The 17,268-nt window shown below is 36.4% G+C and overlaps 4 protein-coding genes across 4 annotated transcripts; 3 read left to right on the top strand and 1 right to left on the bottom strand.

Annotated features, from left to right (window-relative positions):
* The first annotated feature begins 99 nt into the window (after positions 1-99).
* On the top strand, positions 100-5,417 carry LOC133740823 (uncharacterized). The gene is made up of 7 exons (XM_062168765.1): positions 100-622; positions 1,925-1,977; positions 2,349-2,441; positions 2,530-2,753; positions 3,568-3,634; positions 4,655-4,765; positions 5,188-5,417. Exons 1-7 carry the CDS (start codon positions 187-189, stop codon positions 5,209-5,211), a joined length of 1,008 nt encoding a protein of 335 aa, XP_062024749.1. The 5' UTR covers positions 100-186; the 3' UTR covers positions 5,212-5,417.
* A 745-nt stretch (positions 5,418-6,162) lies between these two features.
* LOC133741143 (uncharacterized) lies at positions 6,163-7,442 on the top strand. Its single transcript, XM_062169091.1, has 2 exons — positions 6,163-6,597; positions 6,711-7,442. The coding sequence occupies exons 1-2, from the start codon at positions 6,538-6,540 to the stop codon at positions 7,332-7,334; spliced, it is 684 nt and encodes a 227-aa protein (XP_062025075.1). The 5' UTR covers positions 6,163-6,537; the 3' UTR covers positions 7,335-7,442.
* Positions 7,443-8,161: 719 nt separating this feature from the next.
* Positions 8,162-11,046, bottom strand: LOC133740824 (dolichyl-diphosphooligosaccharide--protein glycosyltransferase subunit DAD1). The gene is made up of 5 exons (XM_062168766.1): positions 10,844-11,046; positions 10,699-10,746; positions 8,767-8,854; positions 8,629-8,672; positions 8,162-8,444 (listed from the first exon to the last, which is right to left on the bottom strand). Exons 1-5 carry the CDS (start codon positions 10,943-10,945, stop codon positions 8,361-8,363), a joined length of 366 nt encoding a protein of 121 aa, XP_062024750.1. The 5' UTR covers positions 10,946-11,046; the 3' UTR covers positions 8,162-8,360.
* Positions 11,047-13,091: 2,045 nt separating this feature from the next.
* On the top strand, positions 13,092-16,633 carry LOC133740822 (TMV resistance protein N-like). Its single transcript, XM_062168764.1, has 4 exons — positions 13,092-13,848; positions 13,951-14,607; positions 14,847-15,936; positions 16,046-16,633. The coding sequence occupies exons 2-4, from the start codon at positions 14,114-14,116 to the stop codon at positions 16,439-16,441; spliced, it is 1,980 nt and encodes a 659-aa protein (XP_062024748.1). The 5' UTR covers positions 13,092-13,848; positions 13,951-14,113; the 3' UTR covers positions 16,442-16,633.
* Positions 16,634-17,268: the final 635 nt, after the last annotated feature.

Raw genomic sequence — 17,268 nt, forward strand, 5'->3', positions numbered from 1 at the left:
TCAAACCACAGCCAGGCACCTTATCATCCCTCACAGATTTCCACAAAAATTTCCAGTCTCCTCCAAAATTTAAAAACCACACTTTTTTTTTTTTTTTTCTCTTTTTATGTTCACTGGAGTCATATTCTACTACATGGGCTGTGGTGAGCCTCCCGCTCTTATCCTACACACACTCCACTGCTTAAAATGCGCACCCTCTTCCTCACTCTGAGGCCACCACCACCATCTCCGCCGTGCCTCTCTCCCTTCTCCTCCTCCCACCCTTCTTCCCTCTTCAAACCCAACCACCACCGCTTCCACTTCCTCTCGCCATGCTCCTCTCTCAAGCAGACCAAGAACAAGACCAGCCGCCTCCAGAAGACCGCCACTGCTCCGCCGCAGAGCCTCAAGTGGCTCTTCAATAATCCCAAGATTGACGACGGCGGCGAGATTGAAAAGGGTAGCGGCGGCGGCGGTGGTGGCGGTGGCGGTGATGATGAGGGCGAGGGTGGGTTGGCGCTTAAAGGTACTGTCTTGGCGGGGCTGCTCTTGGTTGGGCTTGTTGGTGGGTTTGGGGCGGCTGGGTATGTGTACAAGGATCAGGTTAAGGCCTTCTTGAATCAGTTTACGACTCTCATTGAAGGTAAAAGTTGACAAATTTGAGTACCCTTTTTGAGGTTTTAGCTCAATTGTGCTTTGAATTTTGTTGTTTGGTGTTTAGATTTGGGTTTTCGGTTGCGAGTCTATGAAAATTTAACTTGGGATTGGGCTCTGGTACATTGCAAATTCATGTGATTATGATTTTGATTGTCTGCATTGACATAATGGATTATTTGCTCATCTAATTGTAATGCTGAACAAATTTGAAAATTTTGAGCTGGATTGAATGTTTTGATTGGTCGTGAACTCTGATCAGGTTTCTGTATTAGGAGCTCTAGCTTTGGGTTCATGCTGATTAGAGTTTATTCGTTAAAGAAGAATCTGGCTTGTGAACTTTGAAGCAGTTGCTTAGCATGAAAATCTGTCAAAACACACAACAGTTTGGTTTGTCATTGCCTTGCAATATGGAATTCTCATGTTCATTATGCCTTCTCCGTTCCTTATGATACTTTAAACGAAAATAGGTGGATAAGTAGCTTACTGCAAGTAGTAGTAAGAGTTGTGACGTGTATCAATATAAATTGTACCACAGCTAAATGTAGTGACTGTCTATCGTAGAGTATATTTATTGGAAGCGTCCCCTAAGAGCAGGGATCTTCATGTGAGTAGCTTCAATCATGATGAGTCAAATCATCCTCAGACTTCAGAGTTTTGGTGAAGCATCTAGCATTTCTCTCTAGCCAAATATAGTAAACACAATCAATTCAAGTTAACAAAAGTATAGAGTTTCCTATCCTGAAAGTTAGCAGTATGCTGCCAAAGTTCATACTGCCCAATTCTTAAGGAAACAATGCTGCAGAAGTTGCTAGCGTTTTGTTTCTTCAAAACTGCAACTGAAAAACAATTAGCATTGGCTCCAAATACCTTCTATGATAGCTAAATTATGCAGTTCTGCAATCATGTTGTGCAAGTCATATACGTATATGACCAAATTGTTTTTTTTTTTCCTTGAGGTTCTCTCCTTTTGAGGTTAAAGTGCAGTGCATGCTTTATTTTGACTTTATAAAGCTCTTGCTATGGAATTTCCCCTTTAATGGCTCTACTTTAAAGTTTGAACATAAGAGCTTCTCCTATGGGCCCTACTGCGATCAAGCCTGAGTGGGTGGTAAAAAAATAGAATAATATATCATTTTTGATCTGTCTTGAAACTCTCAATCAAGTTCTTGTCCCTTGCTTGCATTATCCTTTGATAAAACCAGAATATGAAGCAAAACTGCTGTGCTTTTGTTTATTTTCTCTCAAAAATTCTATCTTTGACTGACCTCGTAGAGCTTTTGGTGCACAGGGTATGGTCCAGCGGGATATGCTTTGTTTGTAGCAGTTTATGCAGGACTGGAAGTATGCATTTGATACCCATTCCTTGAATATATTGCTATCTGTTTATTCCTTATATGGTGATCCCTATGCTAGTTATTTATATTTACCTTTACATGGGAAACAAGTTTAAGCGGTTCCTCTCAGGCTATAATGAATAAGTAGCTGTTTATGGATCTTTAAAAAAATGAAAAAATTATCTACTTTTATTCTCAAATTCTGAGAAAATTAGCTGGTCCTTCACAGGCTATGTGCTCTGAACTCAACTCCCTCATAGTCTTTCATAACAATATTCAACATTTGTAGAAATTCTTCATAGCATCTATTTCAGATTTCTGTAGATAACCAACCAGTGTTATTTCAATTTCTGACACATTGAAATAATATTTTCCTAGATTCTTGCGATTCCAGCTGTTCCATTGACCATGTCAGCTGGTCTTCTTTTTGGCACAGTTACTGGATCAATTCTAGTCTCTCTAAGCGGAACGGTAAGTTAGTTACTTTACAAGCTTATAAAGAACAAACTATTAATATCTCTACTCAGTTTTTTTTCCCTGATATTATTTACTATTTCAGGTGGCTGCTAGCGTTGCTTTTCTGATTGCTAGATATTTTGCTCGTGAGCGTATTCTTAAAATGGTTGAGGGAAACAAAAAATTTCTTGCAATTGATAAGGCTATTGGAGAAAATGGCTTCAGAGTTGTTACCCTCCTCCGTTTGAGCCCTTTGCTTCCTTTTTCTCTGGGGAACTATTTATATGGATTGACATCTGTAAAGTTTGTCCCATATGTGTTGGGAAGGTTCGCTCTACCCTACTTCTTGTTCACTTAATTAATTTCTGATTTCTTATATGTTGGTTGTTATACAAATGTTCTCATTGGATACTCTTGAGAGTACCCACTGGCTGAGCCTTAGGACGTGTTCAAGCTTAGCTTGATTTGCAATGCTCTTAGTCTGATTTCTTTTTGTCCAGCTTAATTATTGGGGTAAATTGTCCTATTTGATGGGTTACAAGCTGAGTTTGCGCCAGCTTGAAGTGTACAAGGTCTAAATGGGTTTCTTATCTTTGTGGCTTGAACTAATTTCTTTTGGTCACTAATTGGATTACCTACTAACCTTGGACTAAAAAAGTTATTTTTGAATGCCCTTATGCATTAGGTGCTGTCATTGCCTTTTCTCTGAAGGGTTCAAAATTTTTCATGTCTTTTCTTCTCATGAAATGTATTTTGGTAGCTCTTCATATTCCCAGAGTCCTAGGTGAAGGAAGTCAAGCTTGAACTGTACTAGAATAGGATAGTTTGTTATTAGTTAGGAAGTCATAGAAGCGTTACAGTAAATAGGATATTACTTGTTTTCTTGTGACTTCTTTTGCTGTCTTTATGACTGATGATATAAATATTTATGCTCCTTTTCAAGTTTGTTCGCATTATTACGCCATTAGTATACCAATGGCTTCACTGGCCCATTGGAAAAAAAATTAAAGTTATGGAAGAGGATGATGGTCATGTCTGGTAGTTTCATTAAAAAGTAGTAGATCTTTAATGACTTGAACTGTATAATATGTTTGTGAAATTTTTCACTCCCTAGTCCTAACTTTATATAATCTTCTGGCAGTTGGTTGGGGATGCTTCCAGGAACATGGGCTTATGTGAGTGCTGGTGCATTTGGGCGAGCCATAATTGTGAGTTTCTCTCGCTTTTTCCTGTTCTGTTGTGGTAATTCTTTGTCAGCCAAATCTATATTAACATGTTTTCTCTAATTCTATATTTCTATATATTTTTCCTCGGGAGGGGCTGGGGTGTGAGGTAGGTAAATGAGTATGAACTATGAAGAAGGAATTTATACTACCTTACTGCGTAGCAAAATAACATCCATGCATTGACACGATCGATCCAAACAAAAATTGTCATTGAAATCTCTACTCTTAGTTATATTTAGTTTAATCATAAAAACTTACTTTTACCTAAATATAATTCTGATGTTGATAGACTGCTATGCTTATCTTCATGCTAAGAACCCATAGAATAAGATATGGAGCAAGCATAGTACAAAAGATGTTAATTGTAATACGATTATAGATATATCCAGTAGTTCTGACTTCTGAGTAGTATACTTCTACTGGTAGAGTGTAGAAGTGTCACACCTTAGCGGGTTATTACTTTGTGTGATGGACTAGATAGGCACCAGACGCAATTCAGCTATCAATGTCTATACTGTTCTGTGGTTGATATAGTTACTAGTCCGGAAAATTAAAAGGTGTTAAATAACATCCAGATGCATAGGTGGTTTCATGCTGGCATCTGCAACACTGGGCTCTACAAATGTCACAACGCATGTGATTTCTAGAGTGTAATGCTAAAAATCTAAGAACTAGAAATAATTAGAATAGGTGAGAAGATGGTCAGAAGTCATTCAATATCTTGAAGGTAAAATGGACTCTTTACAGCTAGCTTCGGAATACACAGTTGTAGATTGGTGCGTCTCTCTTTTATCCTAAGCTCATAGTGACAACCATCTAGATATCTATTTCCTTGCCCTGAACGTCAAGGATCAGATTTGGTCTGAAAAATGCTGCTCCATATTTAGAAAGGACATTGGATTTAAATTTTTGGTGTTTCCTTCTGCTGCAATTTATATCAATCTCCATCTGGTTACAGAATTTCATTTGATTTTAAGAAAATTCTCTTGGTTGATGTTTCAGCAAGAGGAATCTGATGTTGGTTTGCCCGGCGGAAATGGTCAGCTGTTGACACTAGCAGCTGGACTGTTAGTCACAGCATTAGCTGCTGCTTATGTAACACGATTAGCAAAGGTAATTCCCACATTGACAAGAATATTTACCGTACCAAGCAATTATTTATCTCATTCGTAAGAGTGATAGATAGTTCATAAGGTAACATAAACTATGATGCCTAAACAATCATTCCCATCCAGCAAATTAGTGACTATTTGTAATGCTGGTAGTAACTTTGAGGCAGATTTAAGACTAATGCTAAAAGCCTAGAAGGACCACATTGTGTATCATATCTCTAATACAACTATACAAGTGTGTCCCACCTATATTAGAGATCTAGTGCACAATGTGGTAGCTAAATTTATGTTTTACTCTGGAAACAAGAGGCCATGGAAAAAGCTGGGTGGTATACATCTTATTGTTCCCGTAAAAAACCGTTTGGGTAAGAAGGCATTGTTTTCTCCATGCTGAATTGACTCGGTTGCTGATGTTGGTTTCAGGATGCTGTAAAAGATATCGATTAGGTGATGGGTATCACGCTACCCATGAAGTCTTCCTACACTATAATTTGGACTTGGAAAGAACCAAAAAAATGACAGCTGCTTCACTGCCGTGTAATTAATTAACTTTTGGCAAATTGTAGAGGAAATGTTTTGATCTTTATTATTGAATTGTATCATTATACATGATAATACATTCTACATAAAGCTGAGTTATAGTTCTATCTTTACCCCATAGTTTCTTCTCTTTGTGCTGTCTCCTCTAGAATTGTGGAAATCCAACACCTATCACACTTTTTTTTTTTTTTGAAACGTGATTCTAATTTGAAGTGTAATGTAGCTTTCCATTTTGTCAAGCAAGAAATAAAGCGTAATCCAAGAATGTCTCTGTTTTCAAGGGAAAATAAAGGAACTACCGTATGATTCTCAAATATTGCAGTCGTTTGCTTCACCATGTGCCCCAAATTAAGTTTCTTTGAGACAATTGCGCATGCGTTTTACTAACCCTCAAGCCAATGTGAATAAAACACCTCTTGTTAAGTAATGTTGCAAGAGGTGTCTAACTTAATTTGATGGAAAAGATGTAATGAACTATCCCAAAGTATTTCTTTCCTCTTGGCGCTCTTGCTTGTCGCATACTTTGTGAGGAATATAGAAGCTCCAAATTTCGAAGGCCCTGGATTAGAGAGGTTCCAAATTTCAAATGTGTTATGATTAAGGTAAGTCTAAGTGTGTTTTACCGACATGAACAGAGAGTATGCCGTTCACATTAAATGAATAAAAAGATGGGTTGGTCGAAATATTGATATTATCATTTTGACTTTGCAGACTCGGGTCGGTCCAAATATTACAATATCATTATGACTTTATGAGCAGACTTTGGAGTAATCTTAGCAAAGACTTCAGCAAAAACTAAACACTTATATTAATCGATTGAGTTCTTATTATGTTATCCATCTCCACGTGTTTGGGAGGTAACAAGTGTCTCCTCCACATCCAGTAGACCCAGAAACAAGCAATTCCGATCATTATTCCTCTGGGATATGAATTTCCTTTTTGGTCGATCAGTCAGTCACATGAAAGTGCCCTAAATGTGCCACGATTTCACCTACTGCAGGCACATCACCTCCTTTCTCACGCCACATGTCATTACGTCATAAGTTGTAAAAGACACCCCATCACCTAAAAGAACTAATATCAGTGAACAACCAATTTTTTCCAGCTTCTATAAATATGCCCTCTTCATAGATATTCTTCAACAAATTAAAGATCTCCTTTCACAACTTGTTCCTAGCTTTTAAGTTGAAAGAAATAGTCTCTCTGTGTTACAAAGCAATTCTTGAATTCACAATGGCGATGGAATGGTGTCCTCAAGCTGCCTTGCAAGCTTATCTCCACACTCTTCACCTGGTAAAGTTATAGAACTCTTTCAATTTCGATCTCTTCCATTTTTGCAGTCAGATAGTTCATTTTGATTTTCTGCAATGGCTGATTCCATCCTGTACTACTTGATCTATTTGCAGTGTAAAGATCAAAACAATCAAGATAACAGCAGCACTTTTGGAAGCTCAAGTTGCATCATAGAGCCAAAATGCATGGAGTTTGTATCCGCTTTGGCAGCTGGGAAGAAAGCAAGGTTAATGGTACAGATCACATCCGAAGGCGTAACGCCGCTGACTGTTTCACTGGCTGTGGCTGCAAAGCAGACCGGAGGCCGCCTCATCGTCTGCATTACTCAGCCTCTTAGTCATCATCACGAGTATGTGGAGAAAATGAGCAGAACCCTATTTCTGGAAAATGGTCTTGATGGTGTTGTTGAATTTGTTTATGGTATTGATCCTTGTCTGGTGGTGAAGCAGTTCAAGAATATTGATTTTGCGGTCATCGACTGCAAGATTGAAGAGCACTTAAAGGTGTTGAAGATTATGAATCTTAATCCAAATGGTAGCATGGTGGTACTGAATAATCTTCATCAGTCTGAAAGGGGTGGTGGAGGTGCGTTTCCTGATCAGGTTTTTAAGCAAAAGAAAGGGTTTGAATATGTGACACTACCTATTGGAGAAGGGATGGAGTTGACAAGATTCAGATTAAATGGCAAGTACCAGAGCAAGAGATGCAAGAGGTTTCATGTAACATATGAAGATTGAATCCAACCTTAATTTGTATGTAATTTCAGGTTTCATTGTAAAAAAAAAAACCAAGAGTAGTCTATCTTTGTTCATTAATTTAATACAATGAATCAATGTATGACCCTACTTATATGCTACAACTCAGCCATTTATACATTTGAGACTGTTCATTGACTTCGGCATTGTATTTGGTCGGTGCAAGCATTTGTACGCAAGCTCCTTTTGTCCAATCTTTTAGGGTTTGAGCAAAGAAACTAGACTAAGCAATATTTGTTGGGGAATGTAGCTAGACAGTGAAGCATTTACCTTTATATTCAAGGTTCCGAGTACGAAACACTGATATATTTGAGTGAAAAAGCAGCTACAACTCGGTTCCTGATGGTAATTCGCACGAGGAAGATAGATTATCATGAGCCATAATGGCATTCAGCCTATTCAGGTATCCACTTGAAAGATACTTCTGTAATTCTCTATCCATACGGTGTAGGCCTAGTTATTGATGTGAGAATACAACCTAGTGATTTTACGCATCAACGATCATTCGTTTTCCTCACCTCATCTCTCTTAGGATAGGATTACAACAATTCCAGAATATTAGCAGATAGTATGAGACTATGGTTGTATTTCTTTCTTTGGATGATAGAAATAAAAAATAAGAAAAGGACAGAGGAAAACACATAGGAAAGGTAGTAACAGAAGCATAGGTAAAAAGGAGCTATATAACAGAAGCACACTCCATTATGGGCGTTTCCCAGGGTGTGAACTATGTTGCATATGAATTTGGTTAGTTTATGACGAGCACAGTTGTAGGGATTTGAGCATGATGTAAGAAGATTCTCATAATGTAGTGACCGAAAAATTAATTGCAGGATTTTTCATATATGGGGTCTGCATAACTTGGTAACTTACCATGTGAATTTATCAAATAAAATCAAAATGGCAAGCAAATTGCTACAGCGGATACATATTAATTGTTTATCATCGATCATATCTAGTTCTCATTGTTCTAGGAAACAGTATCAAAGCAGGCCAAAAGGTGCTAATTCATCCAAGGAAATTCATGATCACCAAATGCAGAACCAAATTGCAGAGAACAAAATCTGCAAAAGCCCGCTCCGGTGCTAAATCCTGCAGTTTTAGAAACACAGCAATCAGGAGGATGGGGAAGGCAAACGGGAAACCGTGGTATGACGACTTTACAAATGTTTTCAACATATAGTGAAGAGGAACAGTGGGAAAAGGAAACAGCCTAAGAGTCTGCAAACTTGTCTAAAGAGGAACATTAGACAAAAGTGCCAGAAAGAATCTTTACCTTAAAGTCCTTGTTTTCTTTGTTCACTTGAATACGGAGGCAAACTGCAAAAGAAGTAGCCGGTTTAGTTAGTTTCAGAGTTAAATCTCCTCATCTGAATTCTCACACCACAAAGAAAAACCTAGATAGTCTCCTTACCAGCAAGGACTGCTGTCCCTATGCATGAGAGTACTCCAGAGAGAAAAGAGTTAAATGGGAATGATCCAACAAGAGCCATGTAGACTACCTGGTCACAGCAGTAAAGTAGATAATCAAATAAATAATTAGGGCCAAGAATTAATTAACCAACTTCAAGTTGCAAAACAGGATTTCATTTAGGCAATAGAGAAGTGGATATGGTGAATCAAACGGTTGTAAAACATGCGCTCAGTGTGTAATCAAATAGTCATAAAGGGAAGGTCGTTGGGCTCATGGTTGGAAAAGAAGTGGTCTAAAGGACATTATGTCCTTTAACATATAAAGCCCAAACACTCCAACAAAAACAAATTTCAGGACTTTTCTCTATTAAGAACCGAGACTCAAATTCACAACATTGAATCTACATTAAGACATTAAGACAAATGATATGTAAATAATATTTTCATGTATAAGTTATGCTACATGTTGTCATGCTCATGTAATGCCTATATCCTAACAAATTTTGATATTCATCATGCAATTTATGTAGTAGAGCTTCATGTCTTGTGTCAATGTATGTTAACATAGACCCTAAGAGGTAGAGGAAAACTGGACTAAACAAAAGGTTTATTAACTGGTATATGTCCTCTTCCTTGAGTTATATGACTTGCATTGTTTAATTTGTCTAAAAGTACCTGTAAAACCTACAAACACATAGAAAGTAGAAACTAATATTTCAACATATTTAATTCTTCAAGTCCCTTTTCACATTACAGCAACTGGTGCTTCAAAAGCCTTATAAAAGCAAATTCACTAAGTCAGACCAGCTTCTACAAACCAAGTATGGAAAAATAGATGCTAGCATAATGGTGACTTGTGGAGCACAAAACTACACATACAGTCACACCTCAATGAACAAAGCCTTATGATTGAAACAATTGAAGCTTGAAACAGAATGTATGCATTTATACTGAAAAAAAAAAAAAAATAACAACAGGTTGTTAATCCTAGTTAGTGAGATGCAACTAATTTCAAATTGTTGAGATGCATAACATCATCTCCCAGAAATGCATGTTAAATTACAAGAAACCACAACTACCAAGATAAGAAAAGCCATTTCATTACGATTACTTAAAAAGAAAAATGCATGGCAACAAAGACCATCAAGCACTAAAGTTAACTTATTTCAGACAAGTTCAAAATGCCTAAATATCTCAAATTGGGTGTAGTTGTAACTAATCCCTCTGCTTGCAAATTTCTTGTGAACTCTCTAAGATTTGAACACAACAGCATACTGAAGAACAAGGCTTCATTACGTTTTTAATTGTATGAATATAGTGAAGAGAATGGAACCCTATGAAGGCAGGAAGATATAATTTAGATCAGAACACTACGAATGGCATGATTGTTAACAATCACAGCAAGCCATAACTAAGATCGACACATTGTTTCAATGATCAAAAGAGCAAGCAGAAAAAACATCTGATAAACTCTGACCAAGATGAGCGACATAAGAGACAGTAATTCATGGATTAAGCTAATATAGAGACTAACTCAAGAAAACCGAGAAATTCTTGTGATGCTAAAATTCTGCATTTACTTACACTATTCATGATAAGAACAAAAATCAGAGTCACTACCAGAAATCATGATTATTCTCATACAATTCAAACTGGGTCTCAAAAGTTTCATAATGCACATACCCAGAAGCCCTTATCTAGAACTGAACAAGATCACAACAAGAAGCAGCCTTCTTTTCACAACTTGGTTCAGAAAAACCAGAATTTGGCAACAATCACTAGAAAAGATTACATAGTCATCAAGTAATAAAGTTAACTAATTTCATAGCCTTATGATTACATCAAAATGGGGCATACCCAATTCCACAATCTAACAACGACCTAAATTAGCTGGCATCGAATTGAAAACATGAAAATGGAGACGATGCATTACCTGGATGATAGCTGTGGATACAGCGAAACCGACATAGAGATCAATGATCTGAGAAATTCAACACAAAACAAAACCAATATGAGAAATTTGGTTAACATCTTTGAGAATTTCAATAGAAAAGAAAAACAAAGAGAGAAGACAAAACCTTGAGAGCGGTAGGAGTGGCGGAGTAAGCCGATCTCAGAGAATTGAAAAGGGCAAGGGCGTCCTGGCTCGTAGAGGACGATGATGACGAATGCCTCACCATTTTCGAAAGATCGAATTGAGTTCAACTCTGGCAACCCCTTCTTCTTCTTCTTCGTCTCTCTGTTACACTGTCTTGCTTGCTCTACTAGATCCAACTCTTTTAACACACCGCGGTCTCGGTTGACCTAAAAGGTTAGGCCTTGGGTAATATCGTCATTTCACTAACAATTTCGTGGCCCAAAAAGAGGACCGGAACACGTGGCTGACCAATAAGTTGGGAACTGGGACTCTCCTCCTCTCTCTGCGTCTTTTGGCTGGGCTACTTCTCCTGCCTCCAGGTATGCTTTTTCATTTGGTTTTGTTATTTACATATCCAAATTACTATGCTTTTTGTATCTGATTTTTTTTTTTTTTTTTTTTCTGAATTTAATGTATCTCTGATTTCTAGAAACATTGAAGTAGGAGACTTTTAGTGCCGTTTCACAATCCCGGCAACCAAAAGAAGCATTAGCTCTTTTGCTAACCAAATGTTAATTGGAATGGAACAACTAGCCAGTGTGTGATGTTGCTTCGAATAGTTGTTTAGTCTTTCCTGGCTTAATTATGGCATAGACGCATAAATTACTTCTGGTTGGAACTGAATTAGTGTTGTATTTATGACTGGAATGGTCAGTTTTATGTGTTCTTGGGTTGTTTGCTCGAGTGTAATCACATTTGATTCCTGTAGTGTTTTATATGATCCCTTTCACTTTCCTCATTATGGATGTGCTCTTACCAACATAGACTTGGAATCGCTAACAGCTGACAGCTACAGTTTCTGTAATGATTAAACGAGGAATGTCCTCTATGAATTGCATCATTGATCGATTGATGAGTTAAGTCTTCTTGGTATAATTCGAATAACTCGATTATCATTTAGATGTGCCTAAGCATTTGTTTCTTTAATGGCATCTATACACAGTATAAAAGGGTCTTGGCTTTTGTTTATGTACGTTGACTTTATGTATTGGGTTCGGGGTGAAGTATCCTGTGTAGGTTCATTGTTAGCAAGTGGGTTAGAATGAACCATGAAATGTCTCTGAAGGCTATGATCAATCCTGTTTTGCTGATATAGTTTGTGTTTAAGTCATATTTGGATTTCTTGCTGTTTATATCGAATACGTATCGTTACGTAGAAGATGAGTTATGTTGGTCCAATCCAACATCAGTTCTAGATTATTAGTTGCTGCACTCTGTGAACTCTCTTCTATTTAGTAGTTTAGTTTGATTACTTGGAACTTAAAAAACTACTATTTTGTGCTCCTTTTTAGCAGAAAAAACAGAGTAATCTCATTACAAATCTGGTGCCAAACATAAGAAGAAGATGCAATGGAATCCTCCAGTGGTTCAAGGCTTTCTGGGATGCAGAGACAAGTACTTGGTCTATACAGAAACTTCTTGCCGGCAGCTCGTTCAAAATCTCCTGAAGATCGACACAAGATTGAATCATTTGTATCAGATGAGTCCGCAGCAATGATAAGCAATTAGACCGCAAAAACTTCCTTTACATTGAGTAATTGCTTCATCTGGAAAGAAACAGCTTCCCCGAATACTGTTCGATTATCAGCCCTCAAAGTCGGTGTTTCTCAAGCAAAACATCCTGCACATTGAAGAGTTCCCCTTTATTCTTATAGACAAACTGAACTAGATTTAATTTTCTCCATTATTTAAACAGAGTAACAACTAACAAAGGAGAAGAAATATTTAGCTAAACCACCATGTAGGGAAGTATAAATTGTTCAATTTATTGATGCTCGTAGTTCTCTGAGGTTATGAGTGTTACCTTTCAGATGATAATATATTTATTCATAGTCCAACTTTTTTTCCTGTTATTTGGGCTGATTTGATCCAGGATATCAAAAGTCAAAACCTTTGTATCTTTTTTACCAAGGTCTTAACTTTTAGTGTGGAACAACACTCTATGACTTTTAGTGTGGAACAACATTTTTTATTCTCAACAGGCCGTCTGCCGTTTGCGTGTGATAGAATTTCAAGCCAAATATGTCGATAATATTTGGGTGACACAAAGCACTTGTGTTTGTAGGACATTGTTGTACTGATTTACTTGGCGCCATTGTGAAACCAGTGGTCAATTTTTCCAACAACTCTTCACTAAAGAAGTAAAGAGAGGTATAGTATCTACTTTGATTTTTCCAACAATTCCTGCTCAAGTCTTCACCCACCACTAGATATGATAGATCTATCTCTCTCAAAAGTGAAGTCTCTCACCACTTGGCTTCTATTCTTTCTTGATCTTTTCTGTCACTGGAACGAATGACATGAACATCGATTGATCAAAAACTGCTATATTTGAAGTCCATCTGATCCCAATTTCAAATTTCCAAGAAACCCATGTTAAGTTCCAACTGATTTCTATCCCATTTTTGTATTTGTTTTTACAATTTTAATTTACTTACATATGTTGCTATGTTTCTGTTCTCTGTTTGAACATCAACTTTTATTGTTTTTCTTGCCTTTTTCTCTGGTTCGCATTTCTGCAGTTCTGCTCATGATTTATTGTAAAAGAGGCACCAGTTCTTAACTGATCATGGACTTATATTTTCAATTTCTCATGAATTTTCGGAACATAAATGTATACTTGGGCACTCATTAGTTTCAGTCATAACTTTTGGTCAAATAGGATATATGTGTTATGTAATAGTGTATCTGTATATGCATTTGCAGCTGCTGCTAATGTTCAACTGTCTATTACTCTGACAAGGGGTTTCAGCCAAATATAAGAAAAAGTAAAATTTGTTTTAACTGTGTTTCAATGAATCATTCTGACACCAATCGTGTTCTTGAGTATATTTCTTTTTAGTTTACAAGGAGCTAGTGCTTTGTGTCTCTGTGTATTTTAGATACCCGAATAAGCTAGAGAAAGCAAAGGAATAAAAATCGACCACAGAAACCATAGCAGCTAATGTTTGTTGCTTCATAGTCAATTATACAACTCCTTTTTGAATGAATATTTATTTATAGTGGATTGACTAGGAATAATTTTCATCTTTTCTACTTTTTATGCAGTGGGGAAGAAAAACCAGGAAACACAAATACATGTTTTCCATGATAGTTGATTCCAAGCCTTGAAATAGCTAGTGTTGAAAGCTCCTGGGGTTACTTGTATATAACTATATATAGTCTTCGTACACTAACTCTTCTACAAGTAAGAAAGTAGTTTTCATTGGAAATGAGCATACAAAGAACCTCTACATCTTTCCCCCCATTAAATCCTCAGTGGAAATATGATGTTTTTCTGAGCTTTAGAGGCAATGACACTCGCAAGGCTTTTACAGACCACTTATACACTGCATTGGAACATCAAGGAATCATAACTTTCAGGGATGATCCTGAACTTCAAAAAGGGGGAGCTATTTCTCCAGAACTTTTTGCTGCAGTTGAAGAATCAAGATTTGCTCTCATTGTTCTCTCAAAAAATTATGCATCGTCAACATGGTGCTTGGATGAAATTGTAAGAATTCTTGAATGCATGAAAGCAAGAGAAACAGTGCTGCCAATTTTCTATGATGTCGATCCCTCTGATGTACGAAAGCAAACAGGGAGTTTTAGAGAAGCCTTCGCTAATCACGAAGAAAGGTTTAGAAATGACAAAGAGAAAGTGCGAAGCTGGAGATATGCTTTAACAGAAGTGGCAAGTTTCTCTGGGTGGAATTCAAAGGAATGGTATGCATATACTCTTTTCTTTTTGTCTCTTGCCATTAATTTACAGTAATTAATTTTTGCGCTCTTCATTTTGTTTTTCACAAATAATATAGGCAGCTAACTAATTGAGCTTATGAGGCTTTTCTTAAATGTCATTACAAGAATATAAAAGATCGAAATCAAGTCCAATGCAGACACATTTTCATTAACTAAATCTTCATATCAATAACCTGATAAGTTTAGTCTATTCTGTGTTGTAGGTATGAATCAAAGCTCATTAAAGATATTGTTGAAGTTATATGGACAAAATTGCAACCGACATCATGCAGTTATGCAGAAAATCTAGTTGGAATTCACTCAAGATTGCAGCAACTCAATTTTCTTTTAGGTGTAGGACTGGATGACGTCCGCTTCATTGGGATATGGGGAATGGGCGGGATTGGTAAGACAACTATGGTAAGAGTGGTGTATGAGAGAATCGCTCGTGAATATGAATTTAGTTTCCTTCTTACTGATGTTAGAAACTCCGTTGAAAAAAGTGGTCTACTTAATCTACAAAAGCAACTTCTCTTTGGGATTTGGACAAAAAAGGCCGACATATCAGACCTCCATGATGGAGCCACCATTATAAGGAGGTTGTTAGGTCACAAAAAAGTTCTTATCGTTCTCGATGATGTGAACCATTCAAGCCATTTAAAATATTTGGCAGGAAGCCAAGAGTGGTTTGGTTCAGGGAGTAGAGTTCTTATCACAACTAGAAATGAGCATTTGTTGATTGAACATGGAGTGGAGAGAAGATTGAAGGCAGAAGAATTAAATGATGATGATTCTCTTCAACTTTTTAGCTGGAAAGCATTCAAAAGAGGTTACCCTGAAGAAGATTTTATTGCTTTGTCAAAATCTGTTATAAACTATGCCAAAGGTCTTCCTTTAGCTCTTGAAGTACTGGGTTCTTTTTTGCATGGAAGAGATCTAAGTGAATGGAAGAGTGCATTGAAAAAACTGGGAAGAGTTTGTAACTTGGAAATTTTTGACATACTTAAAATAAGTTACAATGATCTAGATTCCGAAGAGAAGAAAATATTTCTAGACATTGCATGTTTCTTTAATGGACAGGACAAAGATCGAGTAACTGAAGTATTAAATAGTTGCGATGTTTCTGCAATTATTGGAATAAAAGTCCTGATGGAAAGATCTCTCTTGACTGTTTCACATGGAAGACTAAGGATGCACGATTTGCTCCAAGAAATGGGACGGGAAATTGTCCACCGTGAATCTCCTAATGAGCCGGGCAGGTGCAGTAGGTTGTGGCTTCTTGAAGACATCAAACATGTCTTGACAAATAATACTGTAAGAGATTTAGTACAAGAATAATTTGAATTGTTATTTGCTAATACGTTATATGACAAGTCAGTCTACTAAATCTGCTTATTATGATATGATAAAATTGGTTTAATAGGGAACTGAAGCAATAGAAGGCATATTTGTGGACTCAACCGAGTCAGAAGTAAAGGTGGACATGAATCGAAAATCATTTTCAATGATGAACAAATTGAGATACCTGAAAATTAATAATGGAAATCTACCCAAGGGGCTTGAATATCTTCCCAATAGTTTACGGATTGTTGATTGGACGAGGTATCCGTTAAAATCTCTACCATTGCATTTTAACCCTCAGAAGCTGCTGGAACTTTGCTTGTGTCATAGTTGTATCAATCATTTCCGGATAGGAACTGAGGTATACTATAATTACTGTATCATTCTCATTTCATTATACACCCAATTTCTAGAATATTTAATGGAAAAAACCCACCTATTATTTCTTTTCAATCTACACCCAATTATTGCCAACTAGGATAAAATATTAGATTTCATTTTTCAAAGAATTACACAAATTGCCATAATTTAAATCTGACAAACATAAATCAACTAGCAAAATTAACGTCATCTTTAAATACCTTAATTGTAGATCTTTTTTATTGGTCCCTTTATTATCGCAATTTTCATTAAATTCATCATGATTGCTAGAATTATGGATCTTTTTTTACATGCATAATTTTCTGAATTCAAAAGTTATATAGATTTAAGTGAATGTGATATTTACTTTTTGATAATTTAAACTTTCTATTTTAAAAATAACTTTCTGTTTTACTTGCAACCTAACCTAAAGGTAGAAGTTTAAAGTAACTTTCTGTTTGATTTCTAGAAATTTTCTTATCAGCCTATTTATTAGAATCATTTTTAACATCAACCTCTTTCTTAGGTACTCTATCATTGCGAGTTGACCATGTTTATTAGGTTGAAAGTCTCTATATTATACCTATATGCGTATACCTATATAATAAGCTAGGTATCTGATCATCAAAACACTTTTTCTAGTTAATTTGATTTCAAGTATGTATCTGATATATAGGAGGTTTTTTTTGTTTTTTTTGGGTATGACACAGACATCTCTATATTACAATTTTTTTTCTTTTTTTTTTGTATCATACCTCTTTATTAGGTTTTCTACTATATTATACCTATGATTGTAGAAGATACGATCTTTTTTTAGCTTGAAGGTTTATGGTATTCAAGCCTCACTTTCATCTAATTACTTAGTAGGTAAATTAGAAATGTAGTAGTTGAGAGTAAAAGCTATCATGAGATTAATATGACAATATACCTAAAAAAAAGAAGAAA

The sequence above is a fragment of the Rosa rugosa genome, chromosome 3 (assembly GCF_958449725.1).
Source record: "Rosa rugosa chromosome 3, drRosRugo1.1, whole genome shotgun sequence".
Taxonomy (NCBI): Eukaryota; Viridiplantae; Streptophyta; class Magnoliopsida; order Rosales; family Rosaceae; genus Rosa; species Rosa rugosa.